This window comes from Dipteris shenzhenensis, chromosome 30 (genome assembly GCF_047967505.1).
Source record: "Dipteris shenzhenensis isolate YYH24624 ecotype China chromosome 30, Dip_SZ_1.0, whole genome shotgun sequence".
In the NCBI taxonomy this organism is placed as follows: Eukaryota; Viridiplantae; Streptophyta; class Polypodiopsida; order Gleicheniales; family Dipteridaceae; genus Dipteris; species Dipteris shenzhenensis.
In genome coordinates, this window is record NC_141625.1 from 37,094,865 (window position 1) to 37,121,783 (window position 26,919).

A 26,919-nucleotide genomic window follows, 5' to 3' on the forward strand; every position below is an offset into this window, starting at 1 on the left:
GATGCATTTGCAATAAGGAGACAACAAAATGAAAAAAAAAGCCAAAAGGCATGAGCCTAAGGTATATATATTCTTTTAGATTATTGTACTGGATATCTTCAAATAATGCACACTTTTATGCATGTAGAGAACATAGAACATTTTGTGAACATGTGATTGATTAAATAGATACAATAGCTTCAAGAGAATAGATATACAAGTACCCCTCACCTATGACCAAGAGAGAATAGTAATGAACAAAACACACATCAGGTTGTTCCATGGGACTTATCTACATAAAGAATAGCATGTGGCTTCCCAAGATTTGTGCAAAGGATCTTAAAAGCTAGAAGAATTATTAAAGTTAGTACTCAATTCTTCTTCTACATGGTTGGTGTTGTAAATGACAAGCTAGTGCCAAGCGAAAAGACTTTAGATTATAGCATGTGGCTACCCATAAATATGCAAGCAATCTTAAAATTTGTGAGAGTTAATAAATGCAAGAATAAAATCCTTCTCCTCCTAGTTGTGAACCATGTCCTTTTGGCCATGGCATAGTATGTGGCCTCCTTTTGGTGATTTTGAGGTGATTTTTGAGGGCATCTATTGCACAATTTCAGAGGCTCATCTATATCTTTCTTTGGGATGGCAGCACTAATGGCTCAAGGGAAATGTGCACTCAAGTGGAATGGTGGATAAACCTCTAGCCTTAGGTTGAAGACGGGCTATGTATCGTTGACCCAGAGCTTCAAGGTAAAGCCCTTTTGGACAAGCTTGTCATTCAGGGGCTTACATTAAGGGGTAAACATATGAAAGAGGGGATCAAATCTCGTTGTCCTTGGTTGGGAGGAGGTTGGAGGCCTTTCATGAGATGGTTAAGATGGATCCTCTAGGTTGCCCCTACTAGGGCCCGACAATCCGCCTTCCTATAAATTTTCAAATTTTAGATATAAGGAACTCTTGTAGTGCATTGAAAAAAAAATCCCATTAAACATTTTTTAGAACCATGGGTACCCAAGAATTGCAATTTATCCTAGATGGAATTTATTAATATTTTTTTACCTATTGTAACCTAGTTAGAAAGGAAATCTATCTTAAGTTTAATGAATATATTGCATGTTTTAATATGGGTGCAACTCTTGAATCTCCTATTCATTTTTTACATGTAAATGGAAGGTAGGATTTATGCAGTATATCAAACTCTCTTGATCTTCAAATTATATACGCTAGGCTCCAAGCTGCAATTGTTTTGCTTGCCTATACGTGCTTATAGTAAAAAACGAAAGGGTGTAGCAATGTAGTTGGGGGATTACGCTAGCCCCTCAAAACATACTAGTTCATATGCTACATTGTAGTCCAAAGAGAGCCCTTCATTGAAATTTGTGAGAAGAATTTCAATTTAAACGTGGTCTTAAGGTATATTACTCATTTAAAATATGCATTACTTAATACTATCGCACCTATTATAATTCTATCTTCATTTCATGACAAGTGTACATGGATGGCATAGAATTTATTCCACATTAAATTTTATAATGGTCTTTACAATTCACATAGTAGTTGGGACTTACAAGGTTAAAGGCCTTTCATAGTATGTTGGTTGAAGGGCTAGCTATAGCAAGGAACAATAAATATTAACCAATACATCCATTTGGATTTGGGTGCTAGACTTAGGCCTAAGAACCCACATAGAGCTTGAATGTATTCTGTCATCCCTCTATGATATCATACCATGAAGTTCCCGTTGATATCTCGGCATGAAAATTTGCATCTTCAATATTCACAAAGTCCAAAAATAGCAAATATGTTGTATTTGATGAGTGGAAAGCAAACTCCTGAAAAAATATCTTCCAAATATATCCAAAGGTAAAATCTAGCTTGTTCTTCTAGACTATGCACATACTTGGTAGGGACCACTCTAAAGGAAGGCAAGAATGCAAAAGACTTGACCCAAGAGGCTCAAGTAGAAATCATATCATGTAGTTATGGAGACTTTATCCATATTTTAAGGGAGTTGATGATAAATTGATGAACTTTACATTCAAATGACAACTAAAACAAATCTTTTGAATAGATTCTCATAAAATTATCAAAAAACAAACCATTTTATGGATTGGCCCTTTTTTTGCATAGTTTAAGCAACCAAAAAACAACTAAACTTGAAGATAAAAAGACTGTTTGTGTACAACAAATTGGAAATTGCATTAAAATTTAACATTTTGTAAATTACTAAAGCTTACAAATGGTGTCAAAACCTTCACTTTATTCCAAGGCAAACAAGGTAGCATATTCAATTCTTAAAAAACATGAAGCTTTATATAACATTTGTATAAATATTTTCTTTCATTGTTTTGCCTTGTCATCGGAGCAACCAATTCCCTCAACACACTTTTATAAGAAACAATACCATGTTGTTGTTTAAGAATGCCACTTATGCCCCTTCCATTGGCATCAAATTCAACAATAAAAAGTTGAGATAAATCATGACATACAACTATTGTAGTTGTGAGCGAAGTGTGCCTTATCATTAAAACCATATAACTCTACTCCCACCTTTAGGATACTTGAAAGTCTCAGAGCTCTCTAGGTGAATAGTTTTGTGGGAAAAAGACATTTAAGCAAAACAGTTAAGTGCATTTTCTTTCTTCAAAAGAATGTCTAATGAAGGAGTAATATCCATCCAACCATCCACACCTCCAATACTTGCCTTACATGCTTTATTTGCTCTTCCTTGGACCCCACATATATATAAGGATATGATCGAGGGCTATAATATTTGATCCATTAGGTGTTAAAAAGTGGCTAGTGTTTTAGTTGAGCTAAAAGACATGGCCTTTGAATTCACAATGTCCTCTCTTAGTTTGGAAAAGTATTTTTGCATTCATCACACCCCCTTGAATTCAATTTGGGTGAGATGCTAACCCTAAGTCAATGCTGGTGAGAAATTAGACCCCTTTCAATTCATTAGGAGGATTATCAATCCAAATGGAAAACTTATTCTTCGAGTGGTTTTATTTAGCTCTACACATTTGTAGAAGGAGACTCCTCCTTGGCTAGTAGCATAGTTGAGGCAAATGGAGATTGATTTTGAGAAATAAATCATTACTTGGTTTTAACCCTTCCTCCAAATGGATGGCATGGTCAACCTCCTTTTATAAGGAAGTTTTGTAGGCTCTACAAGTTAATCTCCAAACTTATGCACAAACTTAGACATTTAAGTGTCCCTACATGTAAACCCTTGCCAACAAATACATTTCCACATGCTTCACTAAGATGAAGTTAGTTTTTTGGATTGTATCCCTTTCAAACAAATATGCTCCCTAGGGTATGTAAATGCCATCCTCAAGCCCAACACATATCCAACCACAAAATTATGAAGCTTAATTGTAATTGTATGGTAAACTATAGATTGAATACGGAGTCACCAATGTTCCCAGTTTGTAGGCAAAATCCTTGTTCCCTATAGATTAGTGAAGATAAATGAAACTATATGTGCTTCCACTATTCAAGGCTTCTCCAAGTTAGTTGGGCTAACTTTTAGAGCTTCAAATTCGATAAATTCATCTTGAAAATAATAGAAGGCTAATATTTGGAATCTGCACAGAGAAAGATTAGTCCATTGACCTTGACTTCCGCAATTTGTGTTCCCCCTTATTTTTTCCCCCCATGCAAAAAATTCTTTGATATCAAAAAATATTCATCCTAGGCATCGTAATATATTTCTCAACACTCATCGTTGAGTTCCCTTTAGACTCTCTCTCCTATATTAAGTTGGTTTAGTAGTTCCAAATGATAGGTTTTTATACTTGGAATTTCTCTCCCTAGAGTATCTACAATCTATTATGAGCATATCAGAAGTAAATAGTGTTGGCGACATTACATTATTGCCATTTTGAGTTTTCAAAAGAGTTCCTAAAAAATGTAAGAAATCATCTCATTTTAACAAAAAGACCAAAGTTTGTGCAACATAGTGTGTAAAAGGCATGAAATTTTGGAATTTGTTTTACATTTTATATCATATTCTAGGAGCACAATACAAAATTCAAGTAAAATATAGAGAAGGTTTTCATGGTTCTATGTTTCCCCAAAGATTAAAAGAAGAGAGGCTAAGATTCACGTTGTTGAGACAAAGCTTTCTTTCCATCATTCATTCTACATCTTTAGGACACATAGTCTATCGATGATGATGACTTGTATTACAAAACCATAATTAAGTTTAGTCAATATGCTAGTTTGGGCTTTTGCTCGCTTTCAATCGGATAATCAATGTATTTGAGTTTGTTGCACGGTATCAGTATGTTCATTTACTCCAAACACCCTTTTGGAATGTTCATTTGATACCTTGTTTCCATACTGGAGATTTTCCTTTAAAATGTCCCATTTTGAACATGAATCTGTGATGACTTCAAGTTGATTGCAAAGGAGTACATAAACTGTTCTCTTAGACATAACATATCATCTTTCCATCTCTTAATCACAACAGATCTAGTTGCTCATTTCACCATCAATATTAAATGTATTTGCAGAACTTTTTAATCAAATCTTTTTTCCTCTAAACTAGTATTAACATTAAGAAGAAATTAAGCCCTACTCTCTTTCTGGACTTTTCTTTCTGTTATACTTAAATCATGACATCCATATTTATGGAGTAACCTTTCTATTATGCTTTAGAATTATTATTCCTAAATAAGTTTGCACATATAATGTGACCTCCATTAAGAAGCACTTCGTCTGAATGCTTGCAAAGATGCATGTCAATATCTCCTTGATAAGACGATCATGATCATCATTGTTTTACTCTCGAGCTTATCGCTCAAGCCATAAGTTTGCCACTAGTTCTTTATTATTATAGTTAATGATCAAATAAATGCTCAATTCATCCATACCTCGGCATCATCATAAGTTAAATTTACCTAATCCAATTGTGGGCAGCTCTTGCAAAAACAATGGTGTAGGAGCCCTTGTTGCTCTTGAAAAACATGACATCCAAGAGAGGATTGTAATCTATGGTTTAGTGGTAAGAACTTACTCATTAGAATAAGGGTTGTTCCAACTCTGATCCCTTTTACGATAATAAGCTATAGTGCCTTTCTAAATGAAGACTTGGAGGTTCCATGATCTATGTGTGAAACAAGTCCATGTCACAATAAAATCACTAGAATATCAACTTTTCTATGCCTTTTTTTTTTGTGAAAAAGCTAAGTCTTAAATTTCATTAGCTTAAAAAACGAGAAAGGTATCTCCACTCCATGAAAAAACTGCAATATCACTAGCAAGGTTTTTTTTTTATATTCGTTATTCATCGTCTAAAACTTACATATTTTGGATAAACTTTATGTTTAAGAGTTTTCAAAGATCAAAACTCACATACAAGGACTTATAAAATTATTACTCTTTCGTTATTTAATTAATGCAAATAAATCTACAAATAGAAAACCAACACCCCAACACAAAGTAGAATCAATTAATGCAAGTCATTATAGTTACAAGAAGAATAGTTTAGTGTAAGGTACTCATTTGTATACATGTATATATCATGGCTTGTTATCTTTTGTGGGTGCTAGAATCTCACACCAAAGCACAAAAGAATCGATACTTATAATGGTAACATATACTTGGCACACGTAATTGCCTAGATCATATCCTAGCATCGTATGATGAATCAAACTCCCAAAAAAACCATTTTAGTGCTACAAATTCGATTTTGAAGTTATCGATGTTTTGCTACTTCCATACCATAACAGGTATGTGGGTGACTGCTTCTTTTGGGATTCATCTTTAAGATTGGAAACTCTTGTAACCTTTGATTTCTTAATGCTTTTTTCCTTACGCAGTGACCACTGGAGTTTTGTTTCTATTGACATCCAACAGAAGCAATGCTTTATATTCAACTCTCTTAAAAACACACACAGAGAGCTGAAATTGTAAGTGGTGTGTGTGCTTTTCTAACTTAAAACTTCATTATTTTGATTTCATACTAACTAAATTATATATATTGCAATTGTATTAGAAGGCTTATAGATGCATTGGATCATTGTCCTCCTAATGCCACTTCTATACATATGAGTCCAACTCCAGGATACAGTGGAGTAGAGAAAAGGGAGCTAACTGATATGAGGGCAACGTGCCACTAGGACGCAAAGATCACGCGCGACACAAAGAGTGCCGAGAGCACATTTTATTGAGGTCCGACCTATCAAAGCTTTCCTCATAAGGGACTAACAGAGACGAGGGGTCACCCTAGACGTAGCCAAGAGAGTTCAAAGGTCGAGTGTAGGCCATATTCTGGTGATTCTAGTGATGCCCTATAGGCCATGGTATGTGCCTTGTAGGCATAAGTGTAGGCACTTATAGTGTTCGTGCCTTTAAGGCCACATAGGACACCTAGTCCTATGTGACATCTAGGACAATCATGTGGGTTCTTGCATATGCAATCATTGATATTACCATCCCCTACATAAAGGAAGAAAAAGAAGATTTGCTTAAGTCTATGCTAAGCATCAATCTACTATCATCAAAGAAAGAAGGATTTTGCAGTCTCCAAGTCTATACTACGATTAATATCAAGAGAGTAAAAAGCATCAATGAAGTGCCAAAATAGCTTTTACAAACCTTTTTTTTCTTTGTTCTTTTGATCTATGGCTGCAGTCTTCTTTTTTTGGGTTGTACTCTCTTTGGCAATGCTTGCAATGCTAGCACATTGACCTTTATCATAGTTTGTAACTAGTGGGTCAATACTAGCATCGCTGAACCCCTTGCATTCACCCTATAGTACTTGCAAGAAGAGGTGGTTCCGGCAAGTGTACTCGACAAGCAGATTGCAGATCAATGTGCACCTGAGTTAGAGAAGATCAAACCCACCCTACAGGAGTTTCTCTGGAATGATGTCCAGCTCACATAAAGTGCATATTCCACTAGTCCTGCATCAAGATGACTACTTATTCTAATCATACTGTTAAGTAGAAGGAAGACTAATCATCCATGAGACATACCATATCAAAATATAATCCCAAGGCCATTGTTTGTATTGCAGCCAAAGATATTAAAACAGAGAATCCACTCAACTATTTGGAAACCTTTGGATAACCACAATCACTGCCTCCACTTCATGTACATCTCTACAGTTATCCAAGAGAGATTTAAAGACTACACTAGTAGAAAACCTAGTGAACCATCATGATATCCACTTGTCACATAAGATTACTACAAGAGGAAGGAGGAAAGCTCATAATAATATGAAAGCGAATACATCTCAATTCATAAGTACTCAGACATCACAAGTGTTTAGGATACCAACGGATGCTTCATTGCCCTGGTAAAGGAATTGCTCTCTAGCTGGGGGTTGGTTTAGCAAATGTATTAGGGTCCTAAATGCTAGTGGCTGGCCATGCATCCTTAAAAAGCATGCAATCCTTTCCATTTAGATACTGCACAGAAACATTTGGGATCTGTTAATGTAAGAAAAACACATTCACAGACTCTTTTGGAGAGAAGTGGGCACAATCATGTAGATCCCAAGATGGACAAGGCAAGAATCATGAAATACCACAAAGGGTACAATCAACCGCACCTTTTTTATAGATCAAATACAATAAAAACTACTAATACTTCAGTGGCTACCCAGAGCACACGAAGGATAACTGCCATAAGCATAGAATGCATACAGATAAGAAATGAATTTGAGAACACCCCAACCACCTTTATGAGAAGAACCCACTCTATCTCAGCTTCCCAAACTTCAGGCTACATTCAAGGCAGGATTACTTTGTCCCTTTCACCACCACAAGCGGTAGAAATCTATAGCAAGTAGAAGCAAGATATTTCGAGCTAAGGACCAACCTGGGTTTGAGCATTCATGGCAATGCTCAATAACAACGATGAGGCTGCAACCCCACGGCAAGCTCTTCCATACACAATCAAAAGCTCACTTACTGGATCTTCTCAGACCTGGGCACAAAGAATGCTCTATCATGCAACAGAGCACCATGAGAGAGAAGACGAGTGTCTGAAAGTGGACTATTATTGGTTTGATGGTGTTTCTTGCAGGAAATACCATCTTGAGGTGTCACAACCATCACGTTATAAAGAGTTGCACCCATGAATCATGCATTATAAAAATGAGGGTTCATGCCCATGAAAACGAGATACAAACACCCATCTTTCTCTTTTTCATGTAATTACAAATTGTGTGCAGCTGTGCACATGAGTGTGGTTATACCTTACCATAAAAGAAACTACTCTACAGAGACATACAAAGAGCAGAATCCCATGACAAATAGAAGGATTGGCACAAAAAGTAGCCGAATAAACCATCCAACACCCAGTTAATAGTAATCACATACAGAGGGGCATTGAAAGACATCACCAGCCAAACACTTCCAAGCGAATATAGTAGCATTGGTCATAAGTTGTTAAATTGATAGGTACACGAATAAACCAAGTATCATAATAACAGACCACAACCCTCAGATCATCTGCATACTTGCTCTTGCTGTCTTCAGACTGGAGGAACTTGCCTGCATCCAGCCACAATAACCGTTAATTGATAATTACATGGAATCATAGACTGCGGGCTTTATAGCTGCACCCACAGTGAATCCGTATTATAAGAATAATCTATGATGACATTTTCATTTATCAGGATCCATGAAGATATACCTTTGTAAGACTAGAATGAGTCCAATCATACAAATTTAGATTCTTTGTTGTTCTAAAGATAAAAAATCTACACAGAAAATAAAAGAGAAGAATCCCCCCCACCCCCCCTTTTAAAGCCCTAGGCTCCAAAAAGCAGTGTTTTTTAATTACACCACTCTTTTGGCCCCTAAAAGCAGTTTTTTAATTATGGCACTCTTTTGGCCCCCCTGTTGCTCACTTTGGCCCTAGATGTGACATCTCATCCTATCTACTCTCCCTTCCTCCTTCCTGCCTACGCTCACTCACTCTCTCTCTCTCTTCCCTACTCCCTCTCAATCTCTCCCTCTCTTTCCTACCTCATTCTCTCTCTCCTACCCTCTATCCTCCCTTCTTCCCCTATCTTTCTCCCCCTTCCGCTCCTCTATCCTCTCTCTCCAAATCTGTCCCTATCGTACCTTTTTCATTATTTTTATTGGATTATATCTTTTGTATATTAGCAAAGTGATCAAATTACTACATTGAGTGATAAAAGATTCTTTAGTCATACTAAGGCGGGAAATACATGGAATCGGGAAGAAAAGACTCCATATTTTGCCAAACCCGAAACGTTTGAGCCAATGTGAGGCATATATACTCTAATCCTACAGCAGATTGAGAGAGCAAACACAAGAATTTCCTCCTTGAAGTGCAGTTAAGTTCACACAAGATACAACGCGACTCTTCATCCGATGGTGGTATCCGAGGTGCAATATGCCACGTACCATTGTTTCTGACAGGGATTCCAAGTTCACCAGCCGGTTTTGGAGAGCTCTTTTCGACAACTTTGGTACAAATCTCAATTTCCTAGCAGCTTCCATCCTAAGTCCGAAGGTCAAACAGAAATATACAGCCAGTTGGGGCCTTCAATGCTCTGAAATGTTATGCTGCAGATTCACAGTCCCATGGGAGGAGTTTCTACCAGTGGTCCAAAGGAACCTAAATGGCATACATTTCACCAGTGTGGGGAGAACTCCCTACAAAGTAACCTTCGGCCAGAAGTTCAAGTCCCTTCTCACTAGGACTTCCGACAAGGTGTATGAGGCCGAATGCATCACAGACGCAAGCCAGCACGCAAGCCTATCAGACACAAGCCAGTACACAGGCGTGATGTGGGCTACAAAAACAGGGACATTGGGTTTATCTCCGGATCATGAAGAAGCAGCTTAAGCAAGTTGAGAGAAGATGCCCAAAGCTCTCACATCAACGCTTTGGCCCCTTTCTGATCATCAAGGTGATAAATGATGTGACCATGAAGTTACTGTTACCATCATCAAGGTGATAAATGATGTGACCATGAAGTTACTGTTACCTACGACATGGACCATGCATTCAGTATTCCATCTGTCGTGGCTCAAGCCATATGTGGGTCGGCACTGACAGTGGTTCCAGATGTGGAGCAACCTGAGATCGTCGAATGAGGGAGAGGTGGTCGAACCTGAACAGATTTTGCTTCAACCTTCATTGCTTCAAAAAGGGTACAGGCAACCATTAGCGCTTGTACACAATCAAGTTCAAACAGAGGGCTCCCATCGAAGAGGACTTTTTTACAGATATCCCCATCTCCTATCAGCATATAAAGAGCCTTTTCACCTACCCTAGTTCTAATCTCAGCAGAAAGGGATGTCATGGGCAGATGCGTCCATGGCATGCTGTCTCTAAGCAGCCCTAGCAGCCAGCCAGGCTGCTGCAACAGTCACCACCTGGCAGTCGGCTGTGGGGTGGCTGACCAACCAGGTCGATGACAGCCTGGTAGACCAAGTCAGCTGGCCTGGTCGGTACTTTGCAGGGCCCTGGGGGCCTATAAAAGCCAGCCCCCAAAGCCTCATTCTTCATCTTGTTTGGAGCTAGAGTTGGGTAGTTCTCCCCTCAGCCAGCAGCACCACATCCTCGCAGGACCAGGCTGGGGCAGGCAGCAGCAGAACAGCTTCTCTTCTGCTACATCTACAGGTCTACAGACAGGTCTGGCTCAGCACTGAACAGCAGCAGCAGGGTAGAATCAAAGCCACCCCTTTTCTCCATCAGTTTTGCGGTCTTCTACAGTGAAGGATCAGTCCTTCCATACAGTATTATTATCTCCATTTATTGTAGTTGTACTCAGCCCTTTGGGCAGACATAAATAAAGATTTATTCTCCTCGTTTGTCCCTGGACAAGGGCTCACAATGGGGGTCACCACATACAACAAAATCTCCTATAATAGGGATCTATTTGCACTTTGTCGATGAAGCCAGTTGTCACCTTGCACTCAAGTGCAAGGTGCATGTGAAATCATGTCTATTTTAGTCAGCAGTTAGAAGGGAGGAGAGTGAGTGAGACATCTCCCTGCTACAAGCATTCACCAACACTAGCACTAAGTAGCACTAAGTAGACCGGGTGAGAGATAATGCTAGTTTTGTGCTAGTTAGTGATTGTGATAGTTAATTATAGTGCTAATCAGTATACCTTTGTAAGACTAGAATATATCAAATTGTGATAGTTAGTGATAGTGCTAATTAGTGATAGTTCCTGGTAGTACAGTGCCTGTTAGTGTGTTGGTTAGTGCTATGTAGTGTAAATATTCTTTGTAATCCACAGTCCACTTTTCATGGTAGTTCTATTGCTAATTAGTACTTCTTGTGGCCGCTGAATGCAAACACAATAACCTTGGCCATTATGTGGACAAGCATCCCACTTTATATAAAGCATCCTGGCTAAATATAGCCAACAAGCCCTTTGCTAGTGTTTAGTCCCACGTTAGCCTACTTCCCTTAATCCCGTGGGGCCCCTAAACCTGCTAGATTAAGTCCACTAATCCAAGGATGGTTTTTCTTTGTTCTTTCACTAGCGGATAACGGGGTAACGTGCCAAATTTGAAACGGAAATGACTATTATTCACCGCAACTTTGAAAGACCAACATAAGAATTGTGTGAACTTTAAAGATTCAGACTAATCACAGTAAACACAAGTAGCTGCACTCAAAATCTCAAGTGGAAAAGCACTTGATACGACCTGAATGATCAATGACTCTTTTAGAAGATCTCATGAACAGATGACAGCAAAAGATATATATACCTAGATGAATCCAGGAACATTCCCAAACTCATCCTCTAAAAACACAACATAGTGCAGTTTCAATCTCACAAGAGTCACTCATAAGATTGAAAACCATAAACTCCATCACACAAGCTACTATGACATCCCCACTGACGTCATCAGCGCCCAACAGTGGGTGTAGACCATAGTATAAAAGTATGCTCTCACACATACAAATCCACACACCCACACATACTTGAGCATCCATTTATACAAAGTCTTCGTACTGAGTTTCTGTCGGCACTCCGGAGGTTAAGGGCAAACTCAGCCATGACAAAGGCTAGCACTAAAGGAGAAGGCTAATCAAAAAGTAGTCCAAATCTCTTCATTCAAGCTACAACTGCTTGTGAAGTCTAAACAATTTCATTTTAGTCTCTCCCAAACGGGCATCTAAATCTAAATCTAGCTGATAGGGCAACGCACCATTTAAGATAGAAAGAATTATTGCAATACCAGCAAGCCGCAACTTGGACAAAAACTTCACATACAAATCCACACACCCACACATACTTGAGCATCCATTTATACAAAATCTTCGTACTGAGTTTCTGTCGACACTCCGGAGGTGAAGGGCAAACTCAGCCATGACAGCAAAAGATAGTCTAGACTAAGAACAATTGATATAAAGTTGATGCTACTAACTGCATCAAATGTCTACAATCTGCAGTGTAAAAAGTCCAAAGCACCATTACTATTCATTATGAAGGGATCCAAAAACACTCTTTTAATCATTTAAAAATTGAAAAGTTATTTATTGTTTAAATTTAAAAAAAACCTCCCACTTTTTGGGAAGGGGAGAGGGGGGGAGTCACCACCAATTACCTGCTGTGAAGACTACCTTCCCCTTTCAAATTCAACTCTTGTCCTGCTGGACCCACCCTCATAGCTTTCTTTCATGGCAGATCCAGCACTTGCTCTGAGTGTTCCTCCACGACCAACTCTGTCGAGGGCCTTCGTTCCTTTCTTCACCTCTGTCAAGAACTGATCGAGCCCAAACGGATCGTCTGCTACATCCTCGTCCTTCTCAAATTCAACAGGCCTATCTCTGGGACCAGCTCGCTCTGTTGCTCCAGCAAATCCTTTATCAGGCCTGAAGCGATCAGTCTTAAGCACCTTTTCCATTTGTTCATCAGCTCCACCATAGATATCACTGTCAGCATCCTTCTTAGGACGGTACAAGCTTGTGAGAGCAGACTGGGAGGTGAAGAGGCCCTTGTCATATACATTATAGGTATCATCGGTTGCAAAACCAGATTGCATCCCTTGCTCTTGGTTGAAAAGCCTCTGGTCGTACATGACCTCTCCCGCTCCAGCTGTTCCAATATTAGCCATGCCAAGTGCGACTTTCTCACTAACATCTCTGTCCCTGTCCCTTGTGACTTTGCTTTTCTTCCCTGTGTGACCTTCCTTAGCTTCCAACCTACGCTCCCTCTCTCTCTCCCTCCTCCGCTCGTCTCGGAGAGCTTCTCTCTTGAGGCGCTCTTCCCTTTCTTCTTTTGTTTCCCTTGCTCTTTCGTCCTTGGCAATCACCCTATCCAAGTCGGCCGACTTTCCAGTAGCTGGCGTAGGTAATTCCACCCCGACTCCGGCAGCAATACGTTCTGGCCCCATTGCACCTCCTCCTGCTCTTTCCAGTCTAGCTCTTTGAGCAAGCATGCGTAGTTCTTGCTCTTTCTTCTCTTTTTCCTTGATCATTAACTCTTTTTGGATTTTGGACCGCATTTCCACTGCTTCTCTGGCTTTCTGCTCGGCAACATAAAGAGACTCAGATAGTTTTGCAAAATTATCATTGATTTGGACATCCTGAAGCCCTCTTCCATCTGCCGCCAGCCGCTTGTCCAGAGGAATCGTATAACCCTTGGGATTTTTCCAGTTCGAGATACAAGGAGGTATCTTCCAATCCTGTTGATCTTTGACAGTCACAGGTCGGGGCGGTGAATGCATGACAGGAACAGGTGGTGAGCCGGATGCTTTAGGGACCCTCTTGTGTTTGAATTTTGGGGGTTCAAGAGGGTCCTTTGGCATCTCCACCATACGAATAACTCTTTCTTTGGCTCCAGAATTGAAAGCCGCAGAATGCTGCGAAGGAGTGTACTTGACGTAGGAGGGGGCCGAAGACTGAGAAGGCACGTTCTTCGGTTGCGCAGCACTGACCCTTACGTTCACGATTTTTTCTAAAGCGGCCTTAGTTCTAAGAGTGGTTTCCAGAATTTCTTCCTCGCTGGCCTTTTCTTCGACTTCATTGGGGAGCTTGGGCACGAGGTCACGATGCTGCGAGAAGACGGTCTTCGACGCGTTCTCAGACAGCTTGACGATGGTATCAAAAGCAATGTTTCCCTGTGCATCCACACTTGTGGGGAGGATCTTCCCATCAGCTTTCTCCTCTTTCCTTCCCATATTGAGGGGATACTGAGCGACATGGATCTCTGGAAACGCCCCCCCATCTCCGAAATCCTCGACTCGACGGGGGATGAAGCCAGCGCGCTTGCCGTAAGGGGGGATGTCCTTAACCTTCGGCGCCGGGGGCTTGGACTGCTCGACACGCTCCTTAAACCAGGGATCTTTGGTAAAATCGTAAAGCGGGGTGCTGTTCTGCTTGGGAGCGGGAAGGTGGCTGAGGAGCTGAGTGGCAGACATGGTGGGAGGTCGGAAGAGACGAAATGCCTGCGCAGGGGAAGAAATCGAAGCAGAAAATCACGAGAGAAGAATGGCCGAAGTAGAGAAAAGCGTCAGCAAAGCAAGATCTGGATGGATAATGAAGAAAAACTACTTACAAGGCAGAGATGGAGCAGAGAAACGACGATCGATGAAGAAATTTCTGAGAAGCGGCGACCAAAACGCTGCAGAAACACTTGTTGATGAAGCTTCTGTCACATCCTGAAATGAAACCCTGATTTATGAAGACGACGTATATCTGTGTATTCCCAATACCTACAGTCCTAAATACCTACGCCTTCCGTATCGACATCCATTGTATGGTGTATAGGATACATGTATTCAATTTCACATTTTGACGATCAAGATTTCCTGCCTGCCGGTCAAAATAACACTCGAAAATTCATTCCTTGGCCGGACAGTGCACACGGCGATGATAAAGTGCCACTAGCTGCGTCCAACTTAGTTCACATGGGAAAATTAACAAATGCCCACAGATGCACTCTCCGTACTCATTTGAGTACCCTCGCATTTTGGGGTGCCAATCATGGCACCGATGCGCCTGCCTTGTAGTAGCCAGTGCGAGGAGACATTTTAACCTCCTTAAAGTGTGCAAACTAAGGCAGAGGTACAACCGATCATCATTTCATAATAGCTGAGGGATACCATTTAATAACGCGTGAACATAGATTTGCCTTATAGTAGGTCCTCGATTACTGTTCCTATGCGCAGATGGTGCAAGGCTAGTTGCGCATTATACCTAGCATGGGCACTGGCTCTGAGCTACTTTTGTTAATGCGATAAGTTTGAGCACCACTCGTTTGCTCTACTATAACACGCATTAAAGGCTAGCAAAACGTGAGAATACGGGGCTGCTAAAGGATTGCACCTAGGGCTTGTTTCCACACACTCTAGATGCATGCATCTTGGTGCAAGTGCAGCCTTCATTTGGTTCACACGGATGGGGAGGCAGTGGCCTTTAGGTGTGCAAATGAGTCTAACAAATTTTTTTAGACTCGTTTCACTAAGGCCAATTCAACTTCCCACGATTAGGTGGATGAACTATACATGAAGATAATGAGCAGGAAGTTGAAATTGTGTCTACATCAATTGCCTCTCTACCAAAGTTACTGGGTGCTCAAAGCCACCAAGTGGCCTGAATACCCAATGGCACATGCGCCACCCCACCATGCCAGGTGCCGCAATGCCCATGGAAACAAGGCCATAGAAGTGTTTTAACATGGCGTTCAATTAAGCATTACATAATGGCATTAATATAATGAAACATAAACATTTACACAATATCAAAGACCTAGAAAGAAGGATTTAATGATTGACTAAACACAAACATTTGTAAAATAACTAGTTGTCTGTACCATTCATGTTAATAATTTGCACAACGTAGATGGAGATTCACATAGGCACGTGTGCATGCAACATGCGCACATGTGCACACATACACGCACACACACACAATCATGACGAGCATACACAAACTACAATTGCTAACACCTTACTCATAGAGTTCACCACAAATATTAAATTCATAGCAATCCTCCATTGCGTCAAACCAAGCAAAAGAAATCAATGTTGCTTTTTAAGAAAAACAAATCCAAGCAACCTCAACCATCACTCCAGCTTGACAATCACATTTATGGGCTTGTATTTGTGGTAAACACTTACCATAATGCAAGATATTGGAGTAGTCGACCACATTCGCAAGCACAATGAACACTCACTCTCTCGTTTTCCTTTGTAGAAAAGTTCTCTAGGGTGGTGGCCAAAGTTGGGTGAAGATTCCCTAGTTAAGTGAAAGGATTGCATATTAAGCAAGAAATAGACGGGGTCTGGCCAGTTTTGACATCCAACAAAGTGTTCATGAATTGGTGCCCGACTAGTAGATAATCAAATTAGACTTAAAAGATTATATAGGTGAAAAGTTATGCACATCTAGCTACCCTCTTTTGTCGAGAGCCTATTATATCCAAAGGGAGTGAACTTTCTAGTGGTCCATGTGGATAGCATAAGGGAAATTCAAGCCACACATATTGTGGATGGGTAGGGGAAATTTCTAGTTTCTATACTCATGATTTATTGGATGAGGACCTTCAACATGCCTTCACAATCAATGAAAAGGGCATCAAAAATGTGAGGGCACTTGTGGGACAAGGAAGGAGCAAGATGGAAAACTTGGAGAGAGAGAGAGAGAGAGAGAGAGAGAGAGAGAGAGAGAGAAGGGGGGGGGGAGCGATACATAATTATAGAGACAAGTGAACTAGTTTGCATCATCAATGTGTGAGATAAGCAATCAACTCCATAGTGTAATTTTCTCATCTTATGGACGTTAGATGCCCACAATAGGAGTATCATTAGACTATTAAACTACATTTTTGGGCTTATATACTATTTTCAAGTTGAATTTTTGCAATAGGAGCATCCATTAAATTATATAAATATCTTGTTAATAAAGTGTAAGAGATCTTAACGTTCCACATAAAGGACGAAGGGGTTCGCAAATAAATAGTGCCTATACATTTGTACATTCTACACCATAACAAGGTCCTCTCTCTTTCAATGGACTTGTAGTCATTGTTGGGTGGTGCAAACATCCTAGAAGTTTAGTAAACATGATAATCCCACCTTAGACTTTTGGTATAATGCACATGAAAAATCAGATTCTACATCAGCTACCTCAAAATAGGTGATCTCAATGCTTAGTCCGTTAGTTCTTTGAAAGCTAAAGACCGTTTGTCATTGGACCATTGGAATTGAGTTTCCATTTTCATTTAACTCACATATGGGCTTAGTTGTTCAAGGAAAGTCTCTTATAAAACATGTATAGAAGATAGTGAACCTATAAAGGACCTCAATTGGTGTAGGTAAGTAGTTAGTGCAATTTTCTTGCTTGATCTAAAGCTCTCAATCATGATGCATTCTTGGGAAACTATATACTCCAGGAATACATTGGACTTCACTCAAAAGACACATATAAAGATTAAAAAGCATCCACCATGTTTGTTGTTTGTTTGTCCTAAATACATGGCACTATGCAATCTATAACTTGATCTACAAGAAATTTGTTTAACATGTGGCTTCATGTAGGATTTAAAGGGACATGAAGGGTGCAATGCGCTTCTGCGCTCATAAAGTTTCCCTCTATAGGCTCCATGCACCACTTGTCTAAATGCCACATAGCAATAAGTGGGCAAATAATTTCACTCATTTACAAATGAATATTCTTAGGGTTGTCCATTTTGTGATTGCCTATAGCTTGGTCATGCTTTAATTTTTAAACCCAAACAAAAGTTGCATCTCATGCTCTTTAAAAGACAAAGGGGAAGAAGGTTCCAAGAGCCTATCCTTTTCAAAAATACAAGCTACAATTGAATATATGCACACAAAATCAAAGGCATACATGGCAACACAAAAAGCAACCTAAAAAGTAACCATGAGAATAGAACTAGAGTCCTTAAGGTGGGCCTTAGAAGAAATATTACCACTATCATTGGCCTAAAGGGTAGGTTAAGGACAATGCCAACTACCCAAATAGAGAATTCCTAAAACTTCTGGATAGATGAAAAAGATGAACGAATTACCAACACCATAGTTTATGACAATATGGAGGTACAATGCCATGAGTTAATAAATTTTTTGTAACTATCGAGGTTATGTGATCTAAAAGGGCAATCTCATTATGGACATTTAATCTCAAAGTTCATTACCCATATGTGTAAAATGAAAAATAGTGCACAAATGACAACCCATATCAAAACAATAAAAGTATCAGGGACTTAATATGAGGGGCTAATCAAACACCAAAAAGGGCATAGATGATAGCCCATAATAAACAATACTCGGGAGCTTCTATGAGGATGTACTTACATGCTTTGAGGGTGGGTAACTTGAAGAAACTTCACCATGTATACCCGCATAGCTTTTTAGATATGCAAATCCCTCTATATTAGCCCTTCCCAATCCAAGGAATTTAAGACTTGGAACATAGGTTTTCATATAAGCACATCCGTCTATATCAGCCCTTCCTAGTCCAAGGAATATAAGACTTGGCACATCACAACATGTTGGCAATAGCCACCACCTTGAGACTAGCAATTGAGAAGGCATGAGAAATGTGGCTCTAGATTTGAGGAGGAGGAATAAGTGGTATGGGCTTGAAACAAAACATGAGAAGAACACAAAGTAAGAAGCTAAGCTTGCATGCATGTAAGTACAAATCTTTAAACTTGTAATTACCTTATCGTGGATTAGTGGAAGAGAGGTCCTGGAGCTTAGAAGAGAAGTGCGAGACTTTGAAATTGTACTTACATTATTGCAACAAGTGGAAGGGAGGGCCTTGAGCATGGAAGATAATTGTGGAGGAGAGATTGAAGATGAGGGTTGAAGACATTTTTAAAGGACGAGGATGGAAGGTGGGGGTGGTGAATGACTATTTGAATCGCATGTAGATTTAATTAGAGCTGTACCTTATTCATGATCCCAAGCACAGATCATTTGAGTTTTAATTTTGACCAGTGTGGCTATGGATGACCACCCTATCAAGCTTGAAGACCATTGGGATTGTGTATCACCATGTTTGTGTTTAAGGGTTGCCTTTTTGAGGTTTTTGATAGCATTTGATAATATTTGGTTAGATAATTGCTTCTGTCACCTAGCTTTTTTGAGATTGCTTGACTTTGAGGCTATATAAAATGTACTTTGTGCAAAATCCAATCGCATCATCAAATTTCTTGGCTAGAGTTTGATTCATCATCACCATGCTTAAAACCATTTTGATGTTTGGCATAAAGACCCCATGCAATGAGGAGGGTGGTAGTGAACCAAAAGTGATATTGGTTTGTCTACATTTACATTCCAACAAGCATAAGGGCAACCATGGGGATGACAACAACTGAATTGAGAGAGAGAGAGGGGGGGGGGGGGGAGGGAGACTAATTATAATATTTTCCATTTGATCAACTAGATTAGTAGCCATCATGCAAAGTGAAGTGACCTTTAATCCTCTACACTCATATGCAAACCTTAGCGTCTCTAGCTTAGTCCTTGTACTTTAGCTTCACTCTTCCACACTAGCATGCAATCTCTCCACAATTGCATGTAAGCTCAACCTTTACATCTTACTTTGTGCTATTAAACATACTCACATGCACGCCTTACCTTAATTATCTTACTCTTGCAAGCTGTGTTTCTCATATCATGGATCACCCAAAACTTGTCATCTAGCTCCTTCATTACATGACCATCCTAGCCCATAGTAAGAAAAGATGGCCTCTCCTTAAGTAATGTGGATGATTGGAGCCCTTGGATTTTCATGATCCAAGGGTACTAAAGTTTTGATGATTTTCTATTTACTCATTGGCCAACCAATCGACTCAATCCTATAAAGAAGGCAAGTTGACGACTCACATTCTCCACTCATTAATGGGACTTCTATAGCTTCTACAAGCTTCTCAATGGTAAGCCATCGCTAATCCCTCATCACCCTTCCTTCTCCCTTTCCTTCCGCTTGGAAGAGATTCAAAGGACTTTGCTTTGGCTGTTGAGGAAAATGGATCTCAAAAATGTGTGTCCCTTGCTGCCGATCTTGAATTTGGCTTGTCTCCTACTCCTCCCTTGAACTTTGCCTCTGAGGCTCATCTTCCAAGCCTTCTCTCAATTTTCATATTTCTCCTCAAGTTATGGTCGGTACACCACATGCCCTGAGCTTACACCAGATTTCATCCCAAGGGTGCTCAGATCGTTTTGTAGCTTCATTTGTAAAAAGTTGCTGAGCAAATCCCATTGAAGCTTGCATTGTTGGCATCACGATGTCATTGTCCTCAGGAGGCAAGGTCAGTGACAAATGCTAGACCAACGACAACAAAACTGTGGAGTACTCCTTTCAAGCATTGGAAGAGCTATGGGTTCTAGATTTGCTAATGTTTGTTTGATGCCAAGGTTGTAGACCCACTATGGTTTCCTTCCAGCTCCTAAAAAACGAGCCTTATAATCAAGCAGTCACAATCACTAGGAGCTCATGATCATCCACCATGAGACTGCAATCACTGAGAGCCCATTTAATTGTGACTAAACTTTTAGGGGAGAGGCTAGCAAGTTTCCAAGATTGGTTTCTCTCTCTCAGACTAGCTATGAGATCTGATCTTCTCGAACATCCCTTCGTGAAAGTGTAACCAAAAGGGAGTCTCTTGACTACCATGATCAGGGGTCACTAAAGGCCCAAGTTTTTGTGCAAAAATGTCTATCGCAAGATCCTACGATTGATCTCAACCACAGCCTAGCTTTTCCAACATCCCTTTATGAAAGTGGAGCAATCTTTTCAAAAGAGACAAAGCGAGCAGCAGAGCTTTGAAAAGTAGTTGGCAGCATCACTTTTGTTGAAGAAAGGAGTCTAGCTACTTGCCACCATCCAACAAGAAAAATGTTTTAACTTGGTTGGGAAGACATGTGTCATCAACACCCCTCCCTTGTTATTGGAGTCACAATAAAAATTGATGCTTTTGCTTACACACTTTTCAAGCTTAAGTAGCGATAGTAATGAACATTTGTAAATAAGTTTTGGTTAAGTAAAGAGCAATATTTAGCACTATTAGCCAAAGGTTTATGAAAAAATAATGCACATTTAACTTAAAAGAGGTTAATGCAAAATGAAGGAGGTGAGAGAGAGAAAGGGTTTAATTTAGAAGGAATTTAATAAGATAGGGGTGGTATTCGAGGGTGAGGAAAAGATCTTTATTTATTAAAAAAATAGTAAGCAAGAGGGAAGAATTGGGAGCATAAAAAAGGAGGGATTGTTGTAAGAGAGAGGGAAAGAGAGAGTGGGTTTTAGAGTTGGGGGTCTTTAAGAGGGAACATGGGAAAAACCTAAAGAGATTAAAGAAAATAAGGTGCCAAGGAAAGAAATGAGACAGAGAAGCACAAGGTGAGGAGTCATTTGTGATAAAGAGAGAGGTTAAAGCGAAAAAAAGGGGGGGTGGGGTATTTTAATGTATAAAGAAAGAAAAAGAGAGGTTTAGAAGTATTTATATAGAAGGGGAAAGGGGGGAGATTTGAGATAGAAAAGGGGGGTGGGGCATTAAAATGATTAGAGAAAACTAATGAAATCTAACGAACGAGAAGAGGGGGGTTTGAACAAGACAAAGGAAGGCAATAAAGGAGAGGTAATAAAAAACCTGAGAATCCATGCTTGGATGGAGAGGCATGAAGGTGTGTGTGGGGGCGGAGTAGTGGAAGCGGAGATTGTCAGAGTAGCAATGTGGAATGGCGGCTAGAGCATGTATGTAGAGGTTGGCAGGGTGGAGCAATGAGTGGCAGGGGCCATACAATAGCAGCCGGTGGGGGGCAGTAGAGCAAGGCCGTGTCAGGGAAGGAGTAGTGAGCTGTGGAGGGCAGAGAGCAGCAGAGCAACGTCGCATCAGGAGTGCAAGATGCATGACGAGGAGTTTGTAGGATGTAGGGTAGTAGATAGTGAGTGAGAGAGAGGGGGTTGATATAGAGGGAAGGAGTAAGCTAGTGATACAAATGTTAATGGAAGAATGCGAAGACACTTACTTTGAATTCCTAAAAGTTAAAATATCATTGCAAGGTGGGAAAGGACCTAATACTAATTCTACAATTTACTATGATGCTTTTTTACTATGCCCAGCTCCCCGTTCACTATTTTGAAACTAGTTAAAAGTACACCATGGAGTTTTAATTTATGTTTGATGTCAAACATAAGTACAAGAAAGTCATAAGTTATGGAGCAAAAGATTTACATTCCGTCTAATATATTCTCCAACATGCACATAGAAACTATAGAAGATTGTTGGGTAGCTTCTGAGACGAAGTGCACTGAATGTCATTCTAAAATATGTTAGATTTGCCTCCTCATCTACATACCATTATAGCTCCACCAAATTTATTTCCTAGCATACATATGCAAAGTATAGAAGCACATCAAGTAGTTTCAAACATGAAATGCACAAAATCAGCTAAGATTAGGTCCATTGAGAGAGAAGATTTGCATCCTAGTCATGTGGCAAATGAGTATTATCCAACACAATGTACCCTTATAATGCATCCCTATCAACATTAGTGAAGAAGGTATGACGTGTACGAATTGGAAATACATATCATTTAATATAATATACTATTATAATGAAAAATGTGAGGGCTCCATAGCTCATGCATTGAATCTACTATGAATGAGCATAACTTGCCATATCAACAGCTAAATGCATGGCTCACTTTCCCTTCCATGGAAAAATATCAATGTTGCTCATAAGAAGTAACAACACTTGGGCGACACCAAGAATCAAGTCCAAAGGTGAGGCATGCCTTGAATAGGGAATACCACACCATTGTAGGTAGGTGACAAAGCAAGCCAAACTATAGGTTGTAGAAATACACAAAATAGTCATTAAATTGATGCCATTGTTGAAAATGGTGTAAATTTGGCTTAGGTTGGGTTCTTAAACTTGAAACCTAAGAAACAAAATATATAAATGATTAATAATGTGTGTGCACTCGTCTCTCTCTCTCTCTCTCATGGGTGACTGATTGCTGAGAGATGACATGGGGGTTTCCTTGGTGCTTTCTCCCACTTTGTGGGTTTCTCTTGCGGTGCTAGAGTGGTTGTACTACTTTAATTTCTTGTCATAGGCATCAACCTGGGTAGGGGAGCCCTTTTTAATGGACCCACCCTTAGGTTTTATTGTATCTAGCTTCTTTGCAATCTCATAGACCCTTTGATCTTTTGTAGATGTTAATAAACTCTCTCTCTCTCTCTCTCTCTCACACACACACACACACACACACACACACACACATCCTATTCACTTTTCTCCTTTACAGCTACCTCACATTTTTTCCTCTACCCACCCCCCCACCCTTTTTTCCCCCTTTCATTTACACTCTTTTTTCCTTTCTCTCATTAACTCTCCCTAATCTCCCTATTTCCCCTTAATTTTCCTACCTGCCGTTTTATTTTTCACTATTCCTATTTTCCCTATTTTCCTTTCTTTTCTTTAATCACCATATTTTTCTATTTTTCCTAATTTCCTACTTTCCTATTTCCCTAATCTCCCTAATTCCTATTTTTCGTATTTTTATAAATTCCCTATTTCTCCTAATTCCTAATTTTCCTATTCTCCTATTTATCCCTATTGATTTTTTCCCTATATTCCCCTAATGTTCCCTTATTTATTACCTATCTTTCCTACATTCCCCTATCTTCCTCTATTCCCCCTACTACTCCGTATTTATTAAACTCTAAATACCCCCCCATCTCCCGAACGCACCACCTTTTCAATACCCCCCCTATCTCTTGAACGTGTCGCCTTTTCTTAGCTTTGCTCCTCACTTCGCGATCTACCTTCCTCAAACTATGCACCCACTATCCATCCTGCTTCCCCTTCATCATTTCTCACTTCCTCGACTCCCCCTTCTGTAGTCATGTAAAACAATTTTGTTCATATGTTTGCACATGTTGCAGAGTTAGTAAGCAATGAAATAATAGATTTATTAGATCTTCTATTGGAGATATTTTTTGTGTTGATTGTTTATTACTAGCCCTCAAACAAAGGACGCAAGATAGTATATGTTTAGCCACTATCTAGCAAGTGATTGCTAGATAGAAATAGTTCAATAAATTGAATTCCCATATTGTAGTGTGTCTTCGTTTAAATCTTTGTAAATAGTTGCATGAATTGGCATGGTTACACCACAAATTGATAAACGTGATGTACATTTTAGTTGTGGTTCTTGGCTATTATGTAGTAAGTAAAGGTGCTTGAGTATTTTTTTAAAAGAGAAGTAGCTCTACTGTGATATATTTGGTGGTACTTGCTAAGGAGAAGATTGCATTGCAATTGATGTACTTGCAAAGGAGGAAAGTAGGTTGTAATTTTTAATAATTGATCAACTTGGTTATCATCTTAGTTGAAAAAATTGCTAATAGTTAGATCAAGCCTTCAAATATGATATTGCCAATTGACTTAGCCTTCATACTACATGATTAGTTCTTGTAGTATTTTAGGGTCATCAACTTATGTGTTGCACCTACTCTATCATTAAATTTCCTTTTTAACACTATCATCTTCACTTCCCATCCTATAGCATCATTGTGACGATACTTTCCAATATAGATGCAATGTCAATAATTTGGAATTTCCTCCACATGCATCTTTCAACTTGGTAAGCATGGCCTTAAAAACCACCTTTGAGTAGAACTTGACCTTAAGCTTCTTGACCACTACTTGAATTTGCCAATACTTCATAGTTCCATGAGTATCAAGAAATAAATGCCACGTTTGCTTCTTTAAATAAACCGAAGCTTCTTCTAGAAAACTTGCATCTTGCGATCATGGTATTCCATTAAGAGGTCATGCTTCCTTTAAGAATGCTTGAAATAAATGGCTAGCTTGCAAATAGTTGCATTGAAACTATTTTTAAACCAATGTTAACTTTCTTATCCTAGTGAACAGTGTATTTATTTTTCGTGTTCATGATTATAGCACTTGGATAAGGTTGTTAAGAGAGATACTAGTATACATGTATGGTATGGTTTGAAGACTAGTGGAGGAGCTAGAACATAGGATTCAAGGAACTAGATGGCAAGGTTTGGAATGACATGAGTTTGACACTAACCAATAGCATTTTCATCACAAGAGCTTTGGCAACAAAATCTCTATTGTCCCTACGTAGAAGTTTGGTATTCAATCATGGATCACATGCATCAAACTAGTCACCCTTGAGGCTTAACCCCTTTTTCATACCAATCTCACTTGAACCCTTTCTTTTGAGCTCATAATCGAATCGATGATTTTGCAATCATCTTCATCGCAGAAATTAATCACCTTCCTTTAGTGTGTTCATCTCACTTTGTGCCTTACTATTACTTAAGAATGCCAGTGAGTACAAATTCACCCTACAAACCTCCCTCACATGCACAAGATTTTGAATATGCGGTTCCTAGTTTCCCCATGAAGGTCTTTTGCCTGTTTTCTAATCGTCTCTCTGCACTTTATAATGTGAACTTTCTTCCCATGCTCAAGATGGTTGCTTTCCATTGGGGAGAGACCAACAAGATACATCCCCTAGCTATGCCAATATCCCATGCAATTGAATTGAGATTATGGCCTCTGCTGATCCTTTCCTTCTCCCTATGCTTGAGTACAACATCACTTGGGATGTTAACAAGCCTAAAACTTTAAAAGAAGCAACAAACTTGGCATACTTGTTTGAGCCCCAATACAACTCCAAAGAAAAATCGAAAACCCTCCCCCCCCCTGAGACGCCGCCCTCCCGTTGCCGTGCGAAACCCCCCCTCCCCCACATATATATTTTTTAATTTAATTTTTTTATTATTAAAAAAAAGACCCCTAAGCTAAACCTCACCCTAAGACTAACGCTCGTTAGGTTAGTTTAACCTAGGTTAGGTTATATTTACCCTAGGTTAGTTAGTTTAACTCTAGGTTAGTGAATTGCAATTAGGTTAGTCTAACTACTAGTTAGTTAGACTAATTGGATAGCTAGGTTACCTCAACTAACCTTCGTTAGTTGATCTAACTATAGTCAGTTTGAACAACAACCAGCTAGGTTAGGTAACTCACAGTTAGAGTAATGGATAGGCTAGTTATACTAATTGGAAGTACCTCAGTTACTCACCCTCAGTTAGACCTAAAGCCCATTCACACCAAACCTTAAGACCAAGGCTCCTCCCTAAAAAAAGGCCAATTTTATCCCTACTTCAACCCTTCATATCTCGCCCATTTGGGACCCAAACTGGACATAGATTGAACCAAGATTTCACACATGGAAACACCACACTACAGGGCATTTTTATAGCCCATTTCACACCATTTTGGCATCCCTAGCACTCGCTCATTTGCGCCCTCATCTGGGCCTCGTTTCACACTAATTCATTCATATATTTACATCGTGACCATCGATTGACGATCCATCTGCATCGACACATTTCCCTACACATGTCGGATAATCTTAAGCACATTATTAACATGACGGTCTCTATAAAACTAACACCACTCTAACCCTACAAACAAAACTACATCAATACTAGCACTTGCAACAGAGACACCCTTTGCAACTCTCACCTAATCTGCATGCAGCTATGCTCCGGCCAATGCCTCTGCCTCTAATGCTTGCCAAATCTGCATAAACTCCACTGCAACCACCGCCTCCGACAATCCTCTACCCTGATTCCCCCCCTGAAATTCAAGAAAACCCTTCAACTCCTCCACGCCACAATATGGTTGGATGCCGTCGTCGCGACGATGATGGGGATATTGACCTCGATGTAGAGGCTGACAATTTCTTTAATCACAGAAATAATAACACACAAGGGAGGCGCCCCTTATGAAAACTGGAACTTCCCAAATATAATGGTAGGGGAGATCCAGCCCGATTCCTCCAGCATTTTGATGCCCCATGCTGAGCGAGTGGAGATCAATCCAATGAAACCAAGGTCGCCTAGTTTTCCATGGCCTTAACCGATGAAGCGTATGAATGGTACCTAGACCTCCTA

The 26,919-nt window shown here is 39.7% G+C and overlaps 1 protein-coding gene across 1 annotated transcript; it reads right to left on the minus strand.

The window, feature by feature from the left end:
- Positions 1 to 8,286: 8,286 nt before the first annotated feature.
- Positions 8,287 to 14,658, minus strand: LOC147882062 (SNW/SKI-interacting protein A-like). Its single transcript, XM_087401547.1, has 3 exons — positions 14,501 to 14,658; positions 12,549 to 14,390; positions 8,287 to 8,495 (listed from the first exon to the last, which is right to left on the minus strand). Exon 2 carries the CDS (start codon positions 14,361 to 14,363, stop codon positions 12,561 to 12,563), a length of 1,803 nt encoding a protein of 600 aa, XP_087257673.1. The 5' UTR covers positions 14,364 to 14,390; positions 14,501 to 14,658; the 3' UTR covers positions 8,287 to 8,495; positions 12,549 to 12,560.
- Positions 14,659 to 26,919: the final 12,261 nt, after the last annotated feature.

What these genes read in the sequence shown, in the direction of transcription:
- LOC147882062 (XM_087401547.1), bottom strand. Translation starts at nt 14,363, where the DNA reads ATGTCTGCCACTCAGCTCCTCAGCCACCTTCCCGCTCCCAAGCAGAAC.